The sequence below is a fragment of the Halichoeres trimaculatus genome, unplaced genomic scaffold, assembly GCF_033239565.1.
Source record: "Halichoeres trimaculatus isolate MK-OKI-2021-1 unplaced genomic scaffold, fHalTri1.1 fHalTri1_scaffold_11, whole genome shotgun sequence".
Classification (NCBI taxonomy): domain Eukaryota; kingdom Metazoa; phylum Chordata; class Actinopteri; order Labriformes; family Labridae; genus Halichoeres; species Halichoeres trimaculatus.
Genome location: NW_027437189.1, coordinates 26,424,291 through 26,438,590, shown reverse-complemented (window position 1 = coordinate 26,438,590; position 14,300 = coordinate 26,424,291). Strand labels below are relative to the sequence as shown.

Here is a 14,300-nt window from a genome sequence, read left to right as displayed (position 1 = left end):
ACCATAGCATGAAGGTAATTGTTTAGTATGTAGCCTATATAGAAAATAGTTTGGGTGGGATCGGGGGCTTAGTATTGAAGACAGGTGCATTTGTCATCTTAATCCTGGGATGGTCACTTGTACATAATTCACTATTAACTTTGTCAGTGTTCCCCAGTGACATTAGTGCCAGCCAAAATGTTTTGTCATCTCATTCCAGTTCAATCCCATCATTGAAGAAAACGCTGAAACAGCAGCATCTAGCTTTGTTTTTATTGTTATACAAAGAGTAATGTTAAAGATAGTAACACTTTCACAACATACGGACAACACCCATAATTAGGCACTTATCAAAATGTATTACATTTTATTAGATAGAATGTGCAAGTGCAATAATGCCTTATGGGAATGTTAGTAGAGTAGTGAAGCAGTTTAAGGTGGAGGGACTGAGGAAGCTCAGGTAAAATTTTAAACTGGTTGGTAAAATATGTAGTATCCCATCACTACTTTTTTAAACAAACTACCAACAAGGAAGAGGCAGGTGGAGCTTCAGGGTGTGAAGTAAGTTTAAATTCCACCATTCATTTCATTCATTCTACTATTTGGAAAAAATAGAAGAGAGGGGTCTGGCCATAGCTTTAGAGCTGTGCTGGGCTGGGAGCACCACATGTCTTTCACAGGCAGAGTGTAGCAGGCGAGGAGTGGAAGACCTGGACCTGGATGGAAAAGGTGGGCAGGTGTCGTTCTCGTCACTATTTTGTAAGCCAGAAGAAGAGCTTTGAATTTGATTGGAGCTGTCACTGGAAGCCGGTGAAGAGAGTGTTACAGTGGGGTGATGTACTGTTTTGGGCTGGATAAGACCAGATGTGCGACTGCATTCTGGTTCATCTGCAGAGGTAAAAAAGTAGGAGGGAGGGAGAAGGGAGGCCTGCTCTTGCTAGATCATGTTACCCTGTTATTTTAAAGTCATATTGTTCAACAAAATACAGAGTAATATCAAACTGATCAAAACAGCATGATGTCCACGTCATCTATAATAAAGAGAGAGTAAATGTGTCTTCATAATAGTCTGAAAAAGTACATTTCAAAGATGAATAACCTACAATAATACATTATTGAATGTGCAGTTGGATGATTCTGAAGGCCTCCAGAAACACGTCTCAAAGAAGAGAAAGTATTGAACTCAGTACAGGAGATGCTAAATCATTTAGCTTGAATGGTGCCCTCTAATTTTTTTTTTCTCATCAGTCATTGGGAGATGCGTCATTGATGCCATGAAAGAAGAATCTTAGTCATAGTGACTGAACTATTCTGCATTATATTTGTATCTAGCAGACAGCAGACAGTATTGAGGAGGTCACTGCTAAATTGCATTTCACTTTTTAACTATCTTAATCATCTGACTATTGATATGTGGTGTAGAGACGATGATGTCAAGTTTAGAACTTTCATTTTAAGGAAATCAAAAGACATAAAAATTGCATTTTGTTTGTCATCAAAGCTGGAAAATTTTATTCAAACAAAAAGGAATATACAATAAATTATATGGCAACTATTTTCAGAGTGAGGAGTGTCAGCTTTAAGAGTGTGTGAGGAGAAAAGACTTGGCTAAAGTTGTTATATGTTGATGAAAGATACATCATGTCAAAGCTCCTGTGAGGGGGAAAATATGTTTGTGATTGCTCTGCAACTGTCATTAATTCAAATTGAAAATTATATCCTTAGTGCAGAGACAAAGCAGAGCCCCTTGAGGGGGTGCCAGGTGTGTTTTTTGGAGCAAATTGCTAACTTTAGGTGTTTGATGTACAATGGTTGAAGTGTTGATACAGAAGGGAGCATTAAAAACACAATAACAGACAGGTGTATGAGTTGGTGTGAGGTCCCTCTTCAGATCTTGATCTCTGTGCGGAAGGTCTGTACGAGCTCATGTTTAGCCGGGTGTCGACGGGCCTTAACTGTTAGGGTCCCCTCTGCGCCCAGTGATGACGTCACTGAGGTGGGGTCTACGTCATCAGGTAGTTGGCACTTGTGAGTGAAAGTGTTCATCACCGAACCATCCGTGGCCAACTGTTGGAAACAGAGTATTTGTGATTACTTGGTCTGTACAAAAGAGATTCATCAGTTCCTCTTTTAACAATTGAGTTGGCAAGCCGAACCAAAAAGAGCACATAGTCTCCAGCAACACCACTGAAATACTAACATGTTTTATGGGTGGAAGAACTGTATGAGTTGTGCCTCAAAATGATGTCATGTTCTGGTTCTCCAGCTGGTTTCATAGTAAATTAGATCCTCAGCTGGTAGTAAATTTACTGAAATACAAACCACACTGTCCCTGTAACCTTTCAATGACTTATGTAACCTCTGTGAACTAAAAAAAGATGACTGCTCACCTTCTCTGCATGGACCTCGATCTGGTTGTTGGAGGTGGTGACAATGACATCTTCTGGGGAGAAGTCTCGCACATCAACTGTGAACTGGTAAGAATCCCCAAGAGTCTTGATATTTCCAGCTCCACCTGCACCCACATTAACATAAGAAAGGCTGTTAGATCACAGTACGACAGCAGAATGAATCACTGTATCTCTTTTTTCGAATTGTTTCTGTTTACTTCTGCTGCTTGACTATTGTGTAATGCATTATATGGCAATGATCAGACAGAGATGTACCACAGGCTGTCACTGGCCTTGATAATTAGATTTCATCATGGTCACCCTTGTTCCATGCCAACATTTTAACAACATGCTGTCATGATTTGGTGTTTCACTTAAATACAAGCCTCAAAATACAGTACATGGTCTTCAAATTAATGTTTGTTTTTTTAATTAATTAGTGCCTGTTTACACCACAAAGCAGAGCAAAACTAAAAAAACATGTTTTGTTCCAATTGATTCCTAAACAGGATCACTTAGGAAACTTGTCTATAAGATCAGGCATTTAATGATAAACATTTAAAAAGTACAAAGCATCAATCCACCTTTTAGGACGCTTGAATAAAAAATCAAGATATTGAGAAATGCTTTGTAATTTAAAGTACTTACAACTTATCCCTACATATGGCCGAAGGCCGATTCTTTTTCATCTACTTTCTTTATCTATTAAGAGTTTTTTTTTTAATTTCACCATTTTACGAAATACAGTAGAACAATGACAGAAAAATTGCACATTACATACAATTATAATACTAAAAAAAAAAAAACTATATATATACATATATATATATATATATATATATATATATATATATATATATATATATATATATATATATATATATATATATATATACAAAAAAAGGTAAAGCAAAAAAGGTTTAACAGGCTTGGGAAAACCAAGAGGAACTGCATAGCTTAGTGTTAAACCTTTTGCTGATTTTAATTTTGTATATTGATGTTATAAATGTTTAATTCCAATGTAGAAGAAAACTGATAAGTGCAGCTATAATCATCTTTAAAATTGGCTTCATGCCTGCAGTTAACAGTAAAAGGATTAAAGTCTGATGTTCTTTCCACTCAGTGACGACTGTGCGTCTGCAGTGACTCTGAGCTCAGTGACAAACTAACACATGACCTCACACTCGTCTCTAGACTCAAAATAATATCCCAAGTGTGCATAGATAAAGTAAGGTACATGTGTCTGTTTGTGTGTGTGTGAGTGTGTGTGTGTGTGTGTGTGTGTGTGTGTGTGTGTGTGTGTGAGCACAACATGCAATTTAGTTAGATTGCGTAACGTCATTCCATGAGGGAATGTGTGTGTGTGTGTTTTGTATGCACATCGGTCACCAGGAAACCATCTGGTCATTCCTCATGCAGGCGTCATACCAGATACTCTGTGTGTGAAGTCACACTGCTGGCAGTCAGGGCCAGCTAGCCCTGCTTTGTTGTGTGCATGTGTGTTTGCGTGCGCCTCTGTTCCTTTCTTTTCTCATAGCCCACCCTCAGGATCCTGTGATACACCCATAGTTCAAAAACAATTCTTCTTTGGCCCTGACACACGCATGACATTGACACTGAGCCCATTTAAAGTTCAGGTGTCACACATTCACACGTCTGCTGGAGCCAGCAGTGAATTGATACCCAACAATTCACACCATCGTCAGACATTACCGGGCCAGAGGACAAACCAGGCACTTAAGAGTGAAAATTCTCCTCCGGGACACAAAGTTATGAAAAACTTGGGAGACAAGCTGAAAGTAAGATATCGTGATTTCAGAAGGTGTCTCATTTTGCTCTGTATCTTTTCTTTAAAATTGATTTTTTCATCAAACCCCACCATGGCTGTAATCTGTCTTGGAAACACACATTTGTCCAAACACATCAACCACACCACAGCCTTTTCCCTTTGCAAACTGAGCCCTCCAATCTTTCTCTCTCCTCTGACCTGCCTCAGACATGTTTTATCATCACTCCATGAAGAAAACCACCACACTTTCAACAAATCTCTTCCAATCACAGACATAAATCCAGGTTGCAGTCAAGGCTGTCACTTTAACCTTCAGTTGCTCTTCTCCTGAAACCACTTTTGTTTACAAAACGAGATACAAAGTCTTTGTATTGTCTTCCAACTTACTGGAAAACCCCAAGGCGTCGCTTCCAGGCCCCATGAAGGAGCCAAAGTCTTCGGCGAACAGTCCTCTGCTTTTCTCCATGTATGGGTTACCAGAGGACGAGGATGATGATGATGATGAGGTCTGGTGGAAACTACGCTCCGATCGATAGGCAGAGGAGTTGGTCACACTCATGGATGACTGAGAGCTCTGGGTGAGGCAGACGAGGAGAGTGAGGAGAGGTGGAGAAAGTTTCTTCTTCTTGTAGCTGCTCCAAGACTTTCAGTGGTTTAAATGTTCTTAATAATACACACAGCCCCCGTCTTCTCTTTCTGTTTTTCTCCTTTGTCTTATGTAATATCACTTATCCCCTCTCTGTCCTGCAGCCTCTCACACTTATATACACCCTTTATTCCCCCGTGTGGGTGGGCGGTGTGCACGTGTGTCTCAGCTCATTGGGACAGGCTAACAGTGTGCTATATTTGTCGGGAGCCGCACAAAGTGATGGAGACAAGGATCTGTGGTTGGAAAAAGTTCTGGGCATTGGAGGACCTCGTGAAAAGAGGGAAGGAAAGAAGGCGCTTGGTTTGATAGAGAGGTAGGGACAGACCGGGGGAGAGGGTGGCAGTTGTCACACAGCAGACAGATGATCCCTTAAATAGCTCCTCTCTTTAGTTATATCAACACTTTACCCTGTTTCCTCTGCTGTCCTATAAATACTGGAGACTCAACTTTAATTAGTAAAACAGCAAAGAATTAAAGCTCAAAACATACAAAAAAGTGGTGAGATTTAACCTCTTTGTTTCTATCTGCGTGGTATGTCAAGTTCTGGTTCATGATTTAAAGACAAGAAAGTTTGTTAGTCACAATCAGCATAGCACTGCTTTAAATGGCTGAGTAGTGTTAGCTAGTGCTCTATCATTACAAAGTTCATTCACTATTATTCAAAAACAAAAAGAACTTTAAAAGAAAAAGAAAGTGGTCTAAGAAAGGTCTAAAACCTTTAGGGGTGACTGGCTGAAGTTTGGGTCTTAAAGATAGAGTCTGCAGGATTTTCCTAAACAAAGTAAGATGTCAACTTTTACAGGAATAATCCTGCTTAATCATCACTTTTGGGCCTCAATACAGGTCTGTCAGTGTCGTGTCTACCTCAACCCCACTCCTCTGCCTTTATATCGATGTTTGGGTTGTATGGAGACATTTCTGGGCGGAGATTAGCCGTGGCTACCTCAGCCAATCACAGCGTTTCCAGTGCCCAAGTGATTTAGCGGGTTGATAATGGTGAAGAGAGACACTACCTCAAGCAGCTATGATAGTGGACTTAGCGTGGAGGAAGAAAAGCAACTAAAATTAAACAAAACGCCATAATGCTCTTTCATTCTTTCTTTGCCCCCATTTTTCCAGAACGGAGAGCAGCATGTGACGAAGAGTGATGCTAGGTGGCTGCCTGCTAACTAGGTGTGTGTCAAATACCACTGATTAGCTCGTGTTGACATGCAACGTCAGGGGCATTACTCCCACGTTGAAACACGGTGCTACAGGTGGTTGCTGGGCTACTGAGTATGTTCACGTAGCTTTGGTCGGAGGTAGTAGGTGTGCGCTGCCGCTGGCACTGAGCCAAGGAGGAGGAGCCTAGTTTGAATGTTGTGTTTACTAACAAGAAACTCTACAGACCCTACATTTATAGACTGCCTTCTACACTTTACCGAATATAAAAAGCATATCTGGTAAATAAGAAGGAGCAACACTTTTTAGAGATTTGAAAAGCCACAAGATAACTTCTTAATCACTTAGATTCTTAAAGCATTTCTAAATAGGGTTAGGAAAATTGCTTTAATATAGTAATTAGCTATTGTTACTCTTTAGTTTCCCAAAGTAGTAACTGAATTAGCAATGCAATTACTCCTTCATAAAAGTGAATAGTTGTTCGGGGAAATTGTGTAACTTTTTCTTCAAATATTTATAGTTAGAATTTAAGTTTTTTGAGTGGGTTTTGCTCTGGGAAACAGTGTTTACTATGAAAGCATGGTAATGTGCAACATTTCACAGTCTGAAATGGTAAGGGCATTGTAACGTTTGAAAAAGCAATTAAATAGAAAAAATAATGGCGTTAGTGATGCCATTATTTTTTAATGCTGTTATTCCAGGCACTGATTCTAAAAAATACTGGTCGCCAATTCTTTAAAAATCCTACAACATGATATTCCTGGATTTTTTTTTTCTCATTTTGTCCCCTCATAGTTGAAGTGTACGTCTGATGAAAATTACAGACCTTTCTCATCTTTCTAAATAGGAGAACTTGCAAAATCAGTGGCTGACTAAATGCTTTTTTGCCCCACTATGTGAACCTGCCCCTGTTATCTCTGCTCACAGGTCTTTCTGAGGCCTGCTCCTCCTTACAGTTATAGGGCTTACCTGTCTCACAGGCCTGAATTCTGCTCCAACTCTGTTCTCATCCCTCCATCCCTTGACATCTGACCTCAGCCTGTTTTGACCCCTCAACCCCGTGGATCTGGTAGAATTGGGGTCGTTTTGACAATACCATTCCCTGAATTTGTGGTTATGAAGTTACGGTTGTTTCGGTTTCTCAAAACTTTAATTCTAAGTGCCATGTTGTCCTGAAATTGTATCCTCACATGGTTCTGACGGTAAACAACACACCGGCTGATGTTTTCACAGCATGCTTTCACCTCATTAGAGAGATTTCTGTGTTTTAGGTTTAAGCTGAATCTCACATCTGTTTATTAAATGAATATAATGGGCTCCCTGAGCACATTTAGGCCAAATGATTCTCTGGAAAATACAGCTCTCTCCTGCTGAGCAGAGTGGAGCAGGGGACATGAAATAACGGGAGAGAATGAGCTGCAGAAGGGGGGCTGCTCCTTATCTCATAGGATAAGTTGAGAGCAAAACAAAGATGGAAAGAATGTGCTCCAAAACAAAGCCGTCAGCGGGTGCAGGGCTTTAGTAGTGACATTGCTTTGTAGCTATAAATATCTGTACAGAGAGTACAACACATACAGCCCACTCACTGTGCCCCTTTACAGTCACTGCTGACAGCTCATCCATTAACCTTCATTTACTGGCTCATCAACATCATATTTGACTCCTGCTGTGACTTTTCACTGACAAGTAAGATACATGTAATTTCTATGTGACCCACACAGGGCACATAGCATATTAACTTATAGTTTAAGCACTCTGATTCTGATATTGCACTCATCCCGAAAATTGAAATTCAAGGTGGTTTGCTGTTGAACGCACAAAGGTTGTGGTCTATTGTTTTGAAATTGTATTTGAAAGGTTACACAGCTTTCCAAGTGACATCACGTAGGATCCCCTGTGCTCAGTCTTATCAGTTTATTGAGCTGATCCCCCTGCTGGAGGTCTAAATCCAGCCCAGCAGCTCAGGCCCCACCATCACAGGCAGCAGCAACCCCCAGCAGTAATAACTTTGTGTGTGCGTGTGTGTGTGTGTGTGTGTGTGTGTGTGTGTGTGTGTGTGTGTGTGTGTGTGTGTGTGTGTGTGTGTGTGTGTGTGTGTGTGTGTGTGTGTCTTACTTGGCTTTACATTCAAAATAACACATGAACCAGACAGTATCTTGAAACTAGAGCTCATATACGGACCACAGTCTTTGCCAAACCCCTCATCACAGATGGGGGACTTAAATGTAGTCTGGTCCTATACGTCAACAGAAGAAACAATGAACATACTTTCGCAGTCAAACACACAAATGATAGACACTTAAACATCACACACATTTTGGGCTACTTCATCTTACCTCTGCATGGATCTAATGCTTTAAAAAGGACTGTTGTGCACAGGGCTTCGCTGATGATGTTAAATTGCCTCTACACTCAAATAAAAAAAAAAAAAAAAAAAAACAACTTGCTATCAGAAAGATATTTGGGCTACACTCAATATTTATATGTGTGTAATAAGTCAATAACTGTTTTTGTCCAAGGACTAATTTGGGTTGACCATATCCTGTAAATCATAAAAAGGGTGCCCTACCTGGCCTCTTGGAGATACTGCAAAAACACCCAAAGATACTCAAAGAGGACAAAGCAGCTTTATAAACCATACATTTATTTAAAACATTCATTTTCTGTATGAATTGATTATCCATAATGTAAACATCACATAAAACCTCACAACATGCTTAAATAAAAATAAAAAGAGAGGTAGCCTATTGCTCAAAAATATATTTGTCATGTGCAAAAGAGATAATACCATGTTTTTCATTCAAAGGCTGCATCTTACTGTCAAGATGGATTAAATTGAATAATTTTTCATCTCCTGGCCTGATCCAACCCAAACCGCATAGCCATAATCATTACTTGTGTCACAAAACAAGGGTGTCTGGGATACAGCCCCAGAGTCTGCCCTGACACTGCAGCTCTCAGCCTCGGCTGATGGATGACATCGTGGGGAGGGGACAACATTTGGACCTCAATGATGTCATTTTGAGCTGTAATAGATGGGAGACAGTGAGATAATGGAAAGATAAATAAACAGAAAGGATAGGGGGGGTTGGAGGGAGCCAATAGGAATGGTGATCATGTTCAGGACACCCTGACAAACAGATTTTTCAGTGTACAAGCTTTGATAATCCAAAATGACAGAGCTGCATTCTCAGAGCCTAAATGAAGATAGAGCGTTATAAAATTAAACAAATGAAAAATAAACTGTAAATTCTGCACATAAAGTAAGCAGTTTTCCCATTGTGTTGATTCTGAAAGGTAACAACATTAAAACTTTAACCAATCATATCCTTAGCTTACAAAAGGTGACCACACACACTGAAACCCATCCCAGCCCTGGCATCATGATGTGTGCCTAGCAGGGGCGGCGTTATGGGTGGGCTTAAAGGTCCCAGGCCCACTCTGAACATTCCTTTGAAAAAAAATACTTAACAGAGTTTTGAAACATTCAGCTTCACGGTACACCTAAAAATTTCATAAAAGGACTCATAATGAGAAGCTTTACCATTCTTGTTGATCACTCAAATCAAATTTGTTTTGGCATGCTTGATTTCTTCAAGTGGTGCAGATGGCTTCACAGAGGTCATCAACTGTCTGGAACTGATGCCCATTTCTGTAAACTTCCCACGCCATCCATCCCCAAATGTTCTCACTGTGATTTATATTAAGGGAGCACACAGCATGGTCCCAAAGAGTGAGGTTATTCCTCTGGAAGAAGTCCTTTGTCAGCCACACATTGTGACCTGCAGCGTTGTTCTGTTGAATAACTCAGTCATTACCACACAGACCAGGGCCCTCAGTCATGAAGGCAACCCCCTGGAACATCTCCACAGAGCCAGCCACCATATAATGCCCTCACCAACCTCAATCAGATCCTTCTTTTTCATGATGGAATGAAAAAAAAAACCCTTCAGAATTCTTTCTTAAATAAAGGCCGTAGAATTAACAATAGTGTTACACAACGCTTAATGTTTCAGTCAAACATTGACTCTGAAACCATCGTTTCAAAGCACTGAGGTAAGGGAGCATCCTGTCAACATTTTAAGGTCTATACTGTGTGACACAGACGTCATCACAACACCCACCAGCAGGCAGACAATGTGTGTGTGATTCTAGGTCAGGTCCCTGAACCATCAGGGAAATTTGAAAACCAACAAGAACATGAAATATGCATCGTTTTCTGTGCAGACATTTCATCCACAGCACTTGAACAAATACCCCTGTCACTCATATATATGAAAATACAAAAAGAAGGAGCTCATACTCTGGAGCAGCAGCAGGTTCAGTCCTGACGCTGTGATTAAATCCGCTGTTTTGGTTGGCCATGTCCTGATAATTCAAATAAATAAGTGAGTGTTGCGTAAACGGAAAACTATTTTCCTCTTTCACTTTGTCAAACTAAAAAATGATTACATATTTACTGCCCTGCGAGGAGAAACAGCCTGTCCCTTTGGATAAATAAGGAAGATGAAGTTTTGCCTTTGCGCTTATCTTTCTTATTATGAATGTATTAATGTTTACTTTGGGGATTTGAAAACTGTTACATAATTTTAATTTGCCTTTTTTCTTATCTTGGAAGTTTCTCTGCAGGCTACTCCGACTGTTTTTGAGAGTACGAGGTAACGTAACCTCCTGTCTGGCCTCGCTGTGCTGTTCCCATGGAAACAATCTTTTATACTTGTGTGTGTGTGTGTGTGTGTGTGTGTGTGTGTGTGTGTGTGTGTGTGTGTGTGTGTGTGTGTGTGTGTGTGTGTGTGTGTGTGTGTGTGTGTGTGTGTGTGTGTTGTTTGTACATTTCACAGTGTATATGTGTGAGTTGCTGGCATTAACAGCATACTGATTTTTGAAACCTTTGTAGTAACTGGCTGCAACAAAAAGTCTGGAGGGCCAAGGAAAGAGGAGAAAATACACATTAACAAAGCACTAAATTCAAACTCTCCTCCTCTCTCTGTAAAAGTGACAGAGAGTGGGAGAGGGTTGGTTTGCAAGTGTAGTTCAGGGGTTGATTAATGATTACCTTGACCTTGAGGGGAAGCAGCTTGGACAAAAAAAATAATTATGCAAATCTCATTCTTTAATATAACTCTGAACATCTGATTGATTCAATCTGCAGCACAGAATAATTGCCATGGTAAAAACGACATTTTTTCCACCTCAGCATATTTCACTGCTTTTTCCTTTTCAGATTTTCTAATTAGGTACCAATGAGCTGCAGTTCTAGGTATATGTCATATTCTTTAACTTATGCTGTTGTTCTGTGTTGCATGGTCAGTGCTGTTCAATCAAGCAGAAGTAAGAAGCACATGTGAAAACAGATCACCAAGCATCCACTAGGGGCTATCAGAAAAAAAAAAATCCACTGAAAATCACAGATTAAACCTCAAAAAGCTAATATTAGCAGAAAAGATAAACTTGTATCCTGTTAAAAAAACAAACAAAAAACAAAACAAAAACAAAGTTGAGTCTGAATGGCTCATTATATGGAAGCCTTTCTGCCTTTTTTTTGTTTCAAGAAAATTCTGTTACAGTTATCTAGTCTACTGAAGGTAAAGGCATGGACCAGTTTTTCCACGTCCCACTGATGCGGTCACGTTTTATTCCTTGACACATTCTTTGATTTATGGTAGTAGGTGTAATAGTAAATTTATTGTCTTTGTTTTCACTGCTTGAGATGCCCCATATCCTGCTTCCTTGAGACACCCCATCTCCTGATTCTTCAATAAGCATCCAGACCCTTTTGTCTTGTGTCTAGACTTCTAACACCTTCAGCCCAACTTCTAGGCCTCTGATCTCAATGTGATTTCCTGTAGCAGACAGAGGGGTGTGAACAGTACCTTTTGGGGCGTTTCTCTCAAGCATAAATGTTGAGCTGGTACTAGGTTCGGGGTCTTTTCTTCACTTTGACCGCTCGCGTGTTGACTGACCTTTTTCTTTGCAAAGGAAAATAAAACCTTGCTGGCCGGCAGAAGTCTCTATTTCATTCTTCACCAGAAACAGGAAAATTTCCACAACATAGGCCAACTTTGTAACTGTCTGAATGTGTCTGTTGTAACTCAGGCCTGAGTCTGTGGTCAATGGTTTTAACTTTAAGGGCCCTAATTTTGTAGACCAGGCGCAAGTGCAGGCGCACCTGCCTTGCGCCGGCCTTCGCTGCGTGGACAGGGAGTGACCAGCACACTTTGCAAGTTTCCTGCAGTGCCAAGAGAGGTGCAGTCAAGGCACAGAGGAGCGCGTCCACGCCTCCCTCTGCGCAAATGGCAGAGAGGGAGGAGGACAGCCGCAAGTGGGTTTAACACAGCCGAGCGCTGTTTTCACCAATCAAATGAGCGCCTCTCCTCACCTTTAAATGTGCTGCAGCCGAGGCGCAGCGTCTGATTGGTCTGACTGATCCCCAGCACCGCGGAAAGTGTGCTGGAAAGACCTGGTAGTGGAGACAGTCAGAGCCGCTGTCCCTGCAGCAAAAGAATAGACAGGGGGGTGCGTCACCTTGTGGGCCAGCTCCCGGGACAGATGTGATCTGTTCCTTTGTCATTAATAGAAGTACAAAATTAAGAGACAGTTACACAGCTGACTTATCCATTCAGAATACTTTTGATCCACCTGCACTCCTGGTTTGTCATCGCCAAATAGCAGAACCTTTGGTGATATACTGTATACTCTCATCCTCATCCTCCTTACAATAATGTATTTCATCTTTTTAGATCACGTTAAAATAAAGACTAAAACAGAGAAATATGCGAAATCATGGGTAAATCCTGAGTGACAAACATTTATTTTGTCTCATTTTACTTTGTCTTTTCTCTCCCTCTTTTCTTTGAATTAAATTAAATGAGAGAAGCCAGATATATTCTCAGTATCAGATGTTAAGGTTGTTTATTGTTTAATTGTAAGATGTGCATCAAACTTCCAGCTGCCGTCAGGTTAACTTTCCATTATGACAAACGGCTTTAATCTGACATCAGATGTGACGGGACAATTATATAGATCAAATGCATATGCTGGTTCATTCGGTTCATATGCCTCTGAGGCTTTGTTGACATGTGCGCACATGTGCGCCTGTCACCAAATTACAGCTGCGGAGGGTGCACTCCACTTTGCACCGAAAATAGACCAGGTTGGAGCTGGCGAGCTTTCAGCGCACTTTCTGCACTGTTTTTGGCACAAAATTGTCACTGCGCCAACATGAATCTGCTGACACCTCCCCCTGGCGCTCCGTCACACCCATCTCTGTGCAGACGGAAAATTGTCAAATTGGCAGCGCACGGCGGTGCGCCACACGAAATGAACAATGGGTGGGGTGCGCCAGGCTTGCGCCCCCTGCACTGCGCCACGAAATTAGAGCCCAAAGTCTGAAGCTGCTCACAGACTTTTGGTGTCTCTGCTTTGGCTCCAAAAAAACATTGAACTAAGTTTGATCTTTTCACAAGCTGGAAAAAATTTAGGCTTATCCACTCATTGATTTGTTCCGTACAGTCACCCAGACCCCGGCTGTGATAGCCTGGAGACAGACTATACACACAGTTTAACTATGTGTCATCTGCATAATGATGGTAACTGGCTTTGATTTTTTTTTTTTTCTATCATCTGAGCCACTGGGAGCATACAGATGTCGAACAGAAGAAGCCCCACGATAGAGCCTTGGGGAACTCTTTATGCTATCTCTGTCTGCTCAGATGTACAGTTAACCTCAGTAGGGCAAAATTATGAGGTAAAAAGTAAAAACTATGAGGTACTCAGTTGAATATTGTGATACCTAGTAGTAATTATGGGGCACTAACTTGAAATTATTGGATACAAAGTTAAAATCATTTGATGAAAAGTTGAAATTATGAGAGACGCTATTGAAATTTTGAGGTACTTTATGGAAATTGCAAAGGTATTAAGTCAAATTATCCACCAAATCAGTCTGTGGGTTAAATGCATTTTTCCTGAAAATGATAAAGCTTTTTACAAGTTACAACCTTTATAAAAGTGTGCTCTTTTGCAGCCTTGATAGAAAACTCATTTCTCAGCTAAGGAAAATGAGGAAATGAAAAATAAGTGAGTCATTTCAGCAATGCAGCATCATGGTCAGATAAAAATCCCCCTGGGTCAAAGTACATCACATTTTCACAGAAAAAAGAAAAACAGAATCAAATGTAGCACCAGTTGTCTCCATTATAAATCTAAATTAGAACGGAATAGGAATTATGGGATTAATTATTTTCAGCAGCAGGATTGATAATATCAACACAAATCTGTTAAAAAGCTGAGGAGCATGAAATTAAATCTTTAAACTGTTATTCTGCTGCAA

The 14,300-nt window shown here is 40.5% G+C and overlaps 1 protein-coding gene across 1 annotated transcript; it reads right to left on the bottom strand.

Moving 5' to 3' along the window:
* Positions 1-1,474: 1,474 nt before the first annotated feature.
* hspb7 (heat shock protein family, member 7 (cardiovascular)) lies at positions 1,475-4,881 on the bottom strand. The gene is made up of 3 exons (XM_074682038.1): positions 4,546-4,881; positions 2,370-2,494; positions 1,475-2,046 (listed from the first exon to the last, which is right to left on the bottom strand). The coding sequence occupies exons 1-3, from the start codon at positions 4,715-4,717 to the stop codon at positions 1,867-1,869; spliced, it is 477 nt and encodes a 158-aa protein (XP_074538139.1). The 5' UTR covers positions 4,718-4,881; the 3' UTR covers positions 1,475-1,866.
* Between the last annotated feature and the right edge of the window lie 9,419 nt (positions 4,882-14,300).

Bases quoted from the DNA above. Each gene is read 5' to 3' on its own strand.
- hspb7 (XM_074682038.1), bottom strand. From the start codon at position 4,717: ATGAGTGTGACCAACTCCTCTGCCTATCGATCGGAGCGTAGTTTCCAC. The intron at 2,495-4,545 runs GTAAGTTGGAAG...ATGTGGGTGCAG, and splicing joins CGACGCCTTGGGGTTTTCCA to GTGGAGCTGGAAATATCAAG. The intron at 2,047-2,369 runs GTGAGCAGTCAT...TGTTTCCAACAG, and splicing joins TCGAGGTCCATGCAGAGAAG to TTGGCCACGGATGGTTCGGT.